General features: G+C 46.4%; 2 protein-coding genes across 6 annotated transcripts in view; one reads left to right on the forward strand and one right to left on the reverse strand.

Annotated features, from left to right (window-relative positions):
• Window positions 1-10441, forward strand: part of PWWP2A (PWWP domain containing 2A) — a 56420-nt gene that overhangs the window by 21850 nt on the left and 24129 nt on the right. For 3 of the 5 annotated variants that reach the window (XR_007905608.1, XR_007905607.1, XR_007905609.1), the window contains exons 3-4: window positions 9317-9397; window positions 10014-10177. Coding sequence is in view for 1 of the 5 variants with exons in the window: in XM_051793966.1 (XP_051649926.1) it covers window positions 2080-2093 (14 nt within the window). In the remaining 4 variants the exon portion in view is untranslated. Of the gene's footprint in view, window positions 1-2079; window positions 4737-9316; window positions 9398-10013; window positions 10178-10441 lie in introns of those variants that run through there. The other 2 variants (XM_051793964.1, XM_051793966.1) reach the window with 1 other exon arrangement.
• LOC127473848 (sulfate transporter-like) overlaps window positions 1-10441 on the reverse strand; it is a 335874-nt gene that overhangs the window by 17728 nt on the left and 307705 nt on the right. The window lies entirely within an intron of this gene.

A 10441-nucleotide genomic window follows, 5' to 3' on the forward strand; every position in this document is an offset into this window, starting at 1 on the left:
TTGTGTTCCATAGTTTTGATGCAAACACAGCATTAGTCCCATAGAAAGATACACAGGTGTTACTGTAACTATTTAAATTGGTTCGTGGCTGTCAGCTCTGTTTTCCTCACAGGATGTGATGGGGTCGTACTGCTATTTTTGCTTCCCTTGTCCCTCTGGGCTGCGCTTTCTCCCTCTTCAGGACTGCCTGTTGTCCTTCTGCTTTTCCTTTGGAGAGAAAAGCTAATGCTTTCAAAGACAGTTCTTCTCTTTGGACAGCAGTAGATACACAGGATTGAGAAAATTTTCACATTAAAAAATCAGAATCCCAGTTCCAGTGCTGGCTCCCAGGGAAGTGGCTGTGAAATGAGTTCAGTGGGACATCGCGGGGAAAGGCTGTAAGTCACGTCGGGGCTTGTCCTGACACACATATTTTTGCCTCTATTCCTGAAGGTTGTTCTTATGATGATTCCATAGGGAAGGGTCTGGAGAGTCAGTCCTATGAGGGAGCTGAGGGGGCTCAGCCTGGAGAAGAGGAGGCTCAGGAGGGGCATTCTCATTCTTTCCAACCCCCTGACAGGAGGGTGGAGCCAGTTGGGGGTCGAGCTCTGCTCCCAGGGAACAAGGAACTGGACAAGAGGAAATGGCCTCAAGCTGTGACAGGAGAGGTTCAGGTTGGACATCAGGCAGAATTTCTTCATGGAAAGGGTTGCCAGGCATTGGAAGTGGCTGCCCAGGGAGGTGGTGGAGTCTCCATCTCTGGAGGTGTTCAAGGAACGACTGGACGTGGCACTCAGTGCTCTGCTCTGGTTGAAAAGGTGGGGATCAGGCACAGGTTAGACTCTGATCTTGGAGGTCTTTTCCAACGTAAATGATTCTGTGATTCTGTCTCCAGCAATTGAATGACACTGCTTCAAACCAGAGTCCAGACTGCTGTGAGCTCATTGTACATCACAGCAGAGCTGTGCCCTCAGAGTCAGGCTTAGCTGTCACTGCCCTACAAACCCAGGATTACATGATGGAGAGTGAATGACCCCATGGATTGATTGATAAAACAATGTGCTGCATTCACAAGGGTCAGGGAATTTAGTGACACAGATCCTGAGCTGACACCAGCAGCTTTGCAAATGCAGCAGCACAGACTGTGAGGACTCAGGGACTCTCCAGCTTTTGTGGCAATTCTGCTCTTTGTACCTATTGGTCTCTGGGTTGCCAGTCCCTGCTCCATGTGGTTCCCACCAGGAATATCTGCAGGGTAAGAAATGTCCCTCCACAATACCAGGAGAACAAGACACAAAACTGCACACGGGCAACTTGGTTTTTAGTTATTATATCTGAGGAGTATAATCTTCATAAAATCAGAATGGTTTGGATTGGGAAGGACCTTAAAGCCCATCTTGCTTCACCCCCCTACCATGGGCAGGGACACCTTCCACTATCTCAGGTTGCTCCAAGCCCCACCCAACCTGGCCTTGGACACTTCCAGGGCTGGGGTAGCCACGGCTTCTCTGGGCAACCTGTGCCAGGGGCTCACCACTCTCCCAGTAAGAAGTGATGGCTGACTGGTGGTGGTCTCATGCAGTACATGTTAACTGGACTGTTCCCATCTGCTTTGTCGTCATTTATTCCAGTTCTGTGGAATAAATGGGAAAACATAAGCAATCATGGAAAAGAAACACTGTTATCAGGTTTATACTTCAGTGCTCCCACACGCACTTGGGTCTGGCAGGGCACTGCAGAGTCAGGTTTAGCTTTGTGTTGTGAACTAAACATCAATGTATAGATTTGGTGAATTAATCTCCTTCCCTCCTGAGCTGTCTTTCAATGTCTTTACAATTGGAATTCTCTCTGGATGCTGAAACGGGGTGAGATTTAACACAGATTGGTACGGTTGCTCCCCCCCAAACTCCGGCCAACGGAGGAGTTTGTTCACTTGTGTATGTCTGGTGATAATGTAAATCTATTTTTTTGTCTTCTGCACACAATGCACAAAGCAGGTGAACCAGTAGCTTTTCTGGCCACCTCAGATTTTGCTTTACCTACTTTTGCAATATGTACTGGAAGACATTTAACCATTTTCCCTTTCTCTCCCCTTTTCAGCTCAGAGACACTAATCATCCGCTGTTTTTATGGAACCTCACTACACTGCCACGAAGAGCACCAGCTCATCAGGACTGAAAGAAATCTGAGACTGAGTTGTCCTATTTTTCCTCTGAAATCTTCACCAAGTAGTAAACATTTTTTGAAGGGGAAAGGGGGTAAAGATGTTAAAGCTCCCCCTCACACCCTGTTAGGGCACCTGTACCTAATGTACATTTTCCTTAAAGTTTAAAAAGATGTTAGGAAATATTTTATAAAACTTTTTTGCAATAAATGACGCATGAAATTATTAAAGACTATATGACACTTACATGCAAGGAACCACTTGAATTCTTAGTATGAAGACTCACTGCAGATAACTGGGTTTTTTGTAATGTGACAGTCACGTTTGTATGTTTTGAGAGGTGCCAGTGACGGAGCCAATTGCCTGGGAAGTTGACTGTAACTTTTGAACTTTTTTCTTTTAATTCTTGACTTTAGCATTGCAATTTTCCATTCTCTGAGGCTTAGTTAGTATTTAGTGCAGGTGTTAGCAGAGCTGTGATCTGTGATCAAAGCATGTCCAAACCCAGTTGTATTGTGAAATATGAACAGTCCTGCTATTTGAGACCAACATTTCCCATAGACCTGATGGAAAGGACAGTGACCACAAACTCCATGGATCTCTGTTTTATGGGAAAGCTCCTTCTGTGTGAATATGGTTGCATTTTATTTATGCTATTTTAACACTTAGGGAATTGAGGATTGTGGAATAATGTTGAGAGGGGCTACGAGGCAGAGAGCAGCCTATAATCCTAAAACAGGATGGGAAAAATGAATGGAGAGTGATTAAATGGGATGACATTTCTATTTCAGATCATGGGTTATTTTTTCCTTTTGACATAAATATTTTTCAGATAGGTAACTAGTAGAGAGCAAAGGTTTTATTAGTGTTTCTGATGGTTGTTGATCTGAGTTGCGTTGACTTCTTTGAAAAGCTGTAAATCAAAAAAAAGAAACCCAGTGGGTTTTATCCATTTTATTCCCCTCCCCCAAATGTCTTTGGTAAGGCTTACTTCAGTGGAGCTTGGGAATGCTGGACACGCTGCTGAAATCTTGAGTTATTAAATATTAATTTATTTGTCACTAATTATTTCCATTGTGTGCACACTGCCTCGGCAGAATCATTTCTTTAAAGTTCTTAGCAGGGGGTTTATTGTGTAACCTGGGAAAATATTTGTTTTGAAGAAATGAAAATGTGCACATAATCTACTAAAAGTCAAATTTTTGTTTCTATAGAGATGAAAAGACTTGTAGTAAATTCTTTTCCTCCTTACTAATATCCTGATTCAATTGGAGAAAATAAAGTCTCTTTGTCTTGATCGTTTAAAACCAGAGAGACCTTTTTGAGAGGCCTCTGGGTCAGCACAAAGACAGTTTCTTTGTGTCTGGAGCCTGAATTAATCACATGGAATTTGAAGTTAGGATAACTCTATCATTGGCAACAGGTTTATACTTGTTAAACAATCAGAGAGGGGAAAGTGAGAGGCTGGGACAGGCACCCAAATCCCCGGCAGGCCCAGCAGGGATCCACACACTGAGTGTGTGTCAGCTCTTGCCTCAAGCTGGTTCAGTTTCTGCTTTTCAGAGGTAAATTCTTTATTTACAAATCCAGAAATTGGGTACTCGCTACCTACTTTTTAAAAACTGGCTGCATAGTGCTGTACAGTAGGTTCAAAGTGTACCATTTTTCATAATAATTTCATCATAAACCATAAATTTGTTTTTTAATTTGAGGTGAATGTTTCTCCTACAGTACTTTTCCTTTTTACCAGTTGAAGAGGATCAGGTTCTGTTCCTGTTCAAGGCCTGAGATTTGGCTACAGCCGAAAAAATAAGACATGTGACATGAGGAAACGGGAGATTTGGTGCCAGGTATGTGCCAGCCTTTCACCTCCAGAGACCCAACCCCGATTGGATTGACAAGGAACGGGGGCCTTGGCCTAATCAGGTACATTTTTACCCACCCCCACAAAAACCAAACAGAAAAGAAGCCACCAAACATGGCACAAACCAGTTTCTGCTCAGGAAAAAGGCCCAGGACTGTCCCAGCAGGGGTATTGCACATTGGACGGAGAAGTGATTGGTGTTGTAAGTGGAAGCCAGTAGTGCCTGTCTGTGTGACACCTGATCTCACCAGGGCTCTCGTTTCCTCCCCTCCGGGAGCACTTGGGCACAGCAGCTGAAATAGAAGAAATTCACTTGAGAGAGATGCAGGTCTGCATTGGAGAATATGGGTATATAGAAATAGCATCAAATAGACAAGGTAGCTGATGTGTCTGCGTTGGTTTTCACAGCAAGAATCGCAGCCATTGCGTTTGAAACCAGATTTTCATTTGGAAATGAAATTGTCAGGGATATTCTAATGATAGAGAATTACAGTAATGTATTGCTTTTCACTTTTTTGCTTTAGTTGCTTAATATTTAAGCTTTGCTCCGTGCTACCTTCTTGTCTGTATATTGAATGGTCACTATGCCTCTTTCATTTTGTAGACTTGAATGAGGAAAATATGATTCACCCTTTAAGGTTTGCTGAGAAGTAAATGATAAAGAATGTTGTGTAACATTTATTCAAATAAAGCCTTGATTTTTTTCAGTGCTCTTTTAAAGGGAAATAATGTTTTGATGTCTTAACTTTCTTGCTTTATTAGTCATTGACCCTAAAGCCTTTGATTTATGTTAAAAGTGGTTTTTCTGGATTAAATGATGATTAAACTGAGGTTGCTGGTCCATGCTGAAAGTCCATCATGTGGACAAGTCTCCTCTGACCACAGTGGCTAAAAGATTCCAAGTCATGCTCAGCCAATTGGAAGATTCCCACAAGCAATAGAAAAAATTGTACTTAGCAAGAAAAGACGATTGTATGTGGTACAGACAGATCCAAAGAAGCCCTGCTGGCTCTGTTCCATGGCTGTGACCAAGGTGCACCCCAGGTCATGTCCCAGGTGGAGGAGGAGGGGGATGCCATGAGAAGGGGTTCCTGCCCTGGCACACACGGTCCTTGGGCTGATTTTTATGGATTACTCTCAGTTTCAGACAAGTCTGGCCTTCTGAGGTAAGTGTAACAGGGTATTTCTCCATCCAGGGAGGAATTGCCTTGCCCTGAGCTGTGTTTCTCTGCCGTGCTGCCCTGGAGCAGGTGGTGCTGGAGCAGGTAATTCCTGTTCCAGAGCTCCATCTCGGCACTGCGGCCAAAGGAGGGACACACCAGCAAGTATTTCTTCAAAATATCTGATAGTGTTGGGTTGATGGTTGGACTTGATGATCCTAAAGGTCTTTTCCAGTCATAGTGATTCCATGATTCTATTAAATGTCAGACTTTGTAGAATTCTACCCTCCCATTAAATAGAAGGCAGCATTTATACACATTTTTTCCACTTGCATTTTTGTTACTGTAAAGAAAGACAGTATAATTTGAGTTGAGCTCCTGGGTTAAACAAGAAATACACTGCTTGAGTAGACTTGGTTTTTAGGCTGTTCTTATTTCAAGGAAGCAATTTCTTTCTGGCACAGCCTGCCAGGAGCTGTGGGTGACACAGAGCACTGACCCTGCTGGGAGGTGTTTTGTTCCAGTGACCTGTTGTCAATAGTCAGAAGTTTTCCCCCCAAATTGAATTAACTTCTGGAGTGAAGTGCTGGTGTAGGAGGACAGTGCCTGTAGGGACTTGGCTTGGCTCTGGGCCTCTGGGATGCATTTGAAACCCACTGGTGCCTCCTGTCACTGTGAAAAACACCCACATCTGGCCATAGCTCGGAGCACAGCTCCAGCATATGTTTTTCTTTTCCTTCACAGGGTTGTTTCTTATTCTGTTGGGGTTACAGAAACTCCCATCCCTTTTCTCTCATTATTCATTCATCCTTGCAGCAGTTCCTCTTGAATTGGTGATCCTCATTAGGCTGTGGTGGAGGGGAAATCCTGCTGCAGTGTAATTGCTCACTAATGGCTTTTCCTTTGTGACTGGTGTTGGCAGCAGTGGAGGCTGCTGGGTTTGCTGGGGAGCCCAGGAGAGGTTGGCCAGGCAAATTTCAGAGCTCTGCAATTACTCCCTGGATTAATCTTCACTCCAGTGGTTCAGTGGCAAAAGGATAAAGGTGACCCAGCCTTCAGTGGTGAAGCCAAGCCCACACAATGCCCTGCTAATGGTGTTTGCTGCTGCCCTGGAGCATCAAAAGGGTGACACTTAATGAGGGCAAAAGTGCCTGGAGCAGCTCTGGTGTGGGAGGTTTGGAGAGATTCCCAGCTGAAGTGTGAGGGATGGGTATGGAGAGTTTAGATCTTTTGAGGGGAGACCAACAGGCCCATTTCTGAAGGAAATTGTGGGTCAGTGACAGATGTGAATTCAGGCACTGTCACACTTGTTATTTTGAGGCATTATGTGTGAGGCTGCTGGGCCTGAGGCCTCAGTTGTGGTTAAGGGAATCACAGAAGGGACTCCCCCATTCCCTCTGTGCTCCCTGGGATCATCTCCCGCCTCACGTGTCCTCCAAGACTGCCGAAAGTGTCAGGGGCTGCTGAGGTTTGCATGGAGAGGCCCTTCTGCTTTAGCACTTTATGGAAAGCTGGGAATGCCCCTGCCTGGGATGGTTCTTCGACGTGTGAGCTGTGGTTGAGCCCTGTGAGGAGCACCCGTGTGCTCAGAGACCCTGAGGGTTTTGGGAAGAGCTCGTCCCTCTGCTCCAAGTGAAGCAGTGCCAGGGCCAAGCACAGGGAGGGGCCAGGGCAGAAACAAACCCTGTGCATGTGGCCTTGGCATCAACCACCACTCACTGCCATAATTTCTTTTCTCTTCCTCACTCGTCCTTGGTCCTTGCTCAGGTTGTTGCAGTGGATTTGTTGTTCTCCTTGTCGGTGCCGGGAACGCGGAGGCCACGTGTTCTGCAGGGAGTGCAGGGTGGCAGTAGGAAAAGGATCTTGTTGTTTGCTGGTTCATACAGTGGGTTTTATTCATATTCTGTACCTGGTTTTCATGGTTCTGCTTTTCTTCTGTGCTCTTTGTTCTTCCTCCCTTGTTGGGTTTGGAGCACAAGCCGTGGGTGCTCCATGTGGGGCAGATTGGACACCCCTGCAGATATTTTTGGCTTGTGCTGAATTTGGGGTAAATATTTCATGCCCCAGGAGGGGTAGTTCTAATTTTGAAATCCAGATTTTCAGCTGAGCTTAGGGAATGGAATTTGCAACTGTGGTTGTCTTGGTCATTAAATATTAAAGTGAGGCTGTGCCTGCTGGAGGGCTCAGCCAAACACTGAAGACTCTGAGCTGTCAGAGGAAGGGGCTGGGGGCTCCAGTGTGTACAGGGATAATACTAGACCACGCTAAGGATAAGATCCCAGAAATACTAGTACTACTCTGATGTGGATAATCCTTCTGTGATACACTCACTTTGCTCTGTTTGCCTTTAAAAGGACAATACTAGAGATGGGCTGTGAGAGTAGGACTGGGGTGGCCAGACCTCACCCACCTCTGCATTAACACTGCAAAATCAAATCAGGAGCCATCAGCTGCATCTTGGCTTAGAAAACCTGCTGCTGGCTGCAGGTTCCATGGCCCCAGCTGCATTCCAGCTTGGAGCAGGGACATGTGCTTTGGGCCACAGCAAGAACTGTCACTTCAAGCGCAGGTCAGGGCTGAAGCCATAAGCAGTAAATCTGTGAGCTTCTAGCCTCCTCCTTTCCCAAAGTTCCCAAATACTGCAATGCTTCCTTCCTCAGACAGAGAACAGCCCCACGATGGAGGGTCACAGCCAAACGAGCTCATGGAAATATGACAAATGCAATTAGGTGAGCTGAGCTCCCAGCACCCCCACCTCTCCAGGGACCTGCTGCATGGCTGGGCACTTGCCAGCAGCACTCAGGAATACATTTAGGAAGCTATTCCAGCAGCCACCGCTCAGACTAGATAACAACACTTCCCCCCTCTTCCTGACATCTGTCTTCCTGACCTCGCTCTTCCCTGATGTGTCTGCAGGGAGGGTGTTGTCCAGGAGCACCAGCCTCTCTCGGGGCTCTGCCAGGAACTGGCTGCAGTTCATACACCAGAGGTAGAAACAGAAAATCCTGTGGCCAGTGTGTGCTTATCCCAGAGGAACAGGCACAGCTCATGCCTGGATCCTGCCAGGCTCCTGTGCTGTGACTGGGGGGGGTCAGGTTCCTGGGCCACTGTGGGGACTCCACGTGTGCTCCCAGAGACCAGCACCCACTCAATCACTGCCCGGAGCCAATGGATGCCAGGAAGGCAGTCCTGGGAGCCAGGACCAGAGCACTGCTCCCAGGCAGGCTGGGAAAGGCAAATCCATTTCTGCTGTGACCGCTCAGGGAATGCTGGATTTGTAAATTGTCCTCTTCAGAACTGGTGGGCGAGAAGCACACAGTTCTTGGGACTCCAGGCTGGAGCTGCAGATGGTTTCCACCTGGGAGATTCCTACTGAACATGCAGAATCAGGAAAAATGTGGTTTATTTTAGTTTTCAGTTGATTTAGGACCTTTAATCTGTCAGGGTAGGTGGTGATGACTCTGCCTTAATGCCTCAGCAGCCAAGGGCTGCCCAGGGCCCCCTGACAGCAGGGACTCCCCAGCAGTTACAGCCTTGCACAGGTTTGAAAGAATGAAGTTGTTGAACAAGAAAATGCTGGGATTCTTCCAAACAGGGAAAGCTTGTGAAAGAGCAACGTATTAATGCTGCACATTAAATGTGCCCCGACGCATCTTTACCCCCTGTTAAAGAGAGGAGGCACTTGGATATAATTGGTTCTTGGCTGCAGCAGAGCTTGGCTGGTACAGTAATCCCTTGGGAATAACACAGCTAATTAAAGCCTAGGAACTGGTGACCAGCAGCTTCTCCTTTCTCCCTGGCTGTGTCTGTGCTAATCAGAGGTAGGGAGATCTCCTGGACATTTTGTGCTGAAATGTGCTAATCAAGGAGCGAAGGATTCAGCTTCAGAGCTTGGTGCTCTGTCAAATCCTAAATATCCCAGTGGGATGAGCTGAGGGGGATTTTGGATCCTGGTGAGTGGGAGAGAATCAGCAGTGTCAGTCCCAGGCCTCTTCCCAAGTGCTGGATTGTGGCCTCCTGCTGCCTCACTTTGGGCTGGTGTTTTGGGAGACAGATTGTAAGATGGACAAGACCAACAGGTTTCTTTATTTCTATGCAACCATGTTCAGGGGGAAGAGCCTGGGTACTAAAAGGTTTTGTATTTGGCAGGCAAAGGAAGAAGGAACAAAAGCGGGAGCTGAGCACGGACAACTCCAAGTGGAAAAGAGGCACATGCTGGTTACAATGAGGGTGAGTAACTACTGGAACAAATTAACAAGGGACTTGTTGGTTTAAGAGCGCTTGTATTTAAAAGATTACATTTCGTAAAACATTTTTTTCCTATTAGAGGTTATAAGTCCAACATGTGCGACTCACAACTCCCTGGCACTGCGCTGGAGCTGTGGCCAGTGGCACCAGGAGGAAGTACCAGTTACCTTACTGGAGGCAGCTGTGAGGACTAGTTTAGACATTAAAAAAACCCTTAAAAAGCAAAAGCAAAATACATGCACTTGTTCAGGATTTGGACAATGCAAGAGGACTTTCAGGCAATTAACTGGAATTTTACCTAGGGGAGAACTTGCTGTGGTGGTAGATAACATGTCAGAGGTTTCTGGTCCAGCTGGAGAGTGGCACTGAGCAGGGATGACCTGGAGGTTTGAGCCCTCAGTAACCATGTGCCCAATTCCCAGTGAGTCTTTCACACAATCCAATTAACTACAAACACAAGTGTGGAAGCAAATTAGCTGCAATCCTGTTTCATTGCAAAACTACAGGGACATGTCAGGCAGGGAAGTTGCACTGATTGAGGCTGTGTTTGTATAGCAGGTAGGAATTTCAAAAGTTTTGTTGTGCTTTTAATTTCCAGAAGTTACCCAGCCTCCAGCCAAGAAGGGGTATTTGCAGCCCTCCAGCCCTTTAAGAAAGTGAAGCAGGAACAGGATGGAAGGAACAGAATCTGTCACTGAACTCGTTTGTAAGCAGGAGGTTGCTAAAAGCCATCTTGTAACTTGGCACAGCAGCCACACAGGGGTGAGTAACAGCTGCACACACAGTGTGGGTAAAGATAGAAATTCATTGGTCATAACGAGATATAAAAAATTTGAAGCATCCAGAGTAGTTCCAAAGTGGTTCCATTTTTGTTTGTTCCAAAGGTGTGTACAGATGTTGTAGGGGATGAAACCCAGGGCCCAAACTTGCCCTGCTCAGTCAGTGATGCAGGACTGGGGTTGGCACCTGGCAAAGCCCAGCTGACCCCTCTGCCCCTCTCCAGTCCTGTGGGCTGCTGGGCTCCAG

Source organism: Manacus candei, unplaced genomic scaffold, assembly GCF_025592945.1.
Source record: "Manacus candei isolate 608988 ecotype Guabito, Panama unplaced genomic scaffold, ASM2559294v1 h1tg000037l, whole genome shotgun sequence".
Taxonomy (NCBI): Eukaryota; Metazoa; Chordata; class Aves; order Passeriformes; family Pipridae; genus Manacus; species Manacus candei.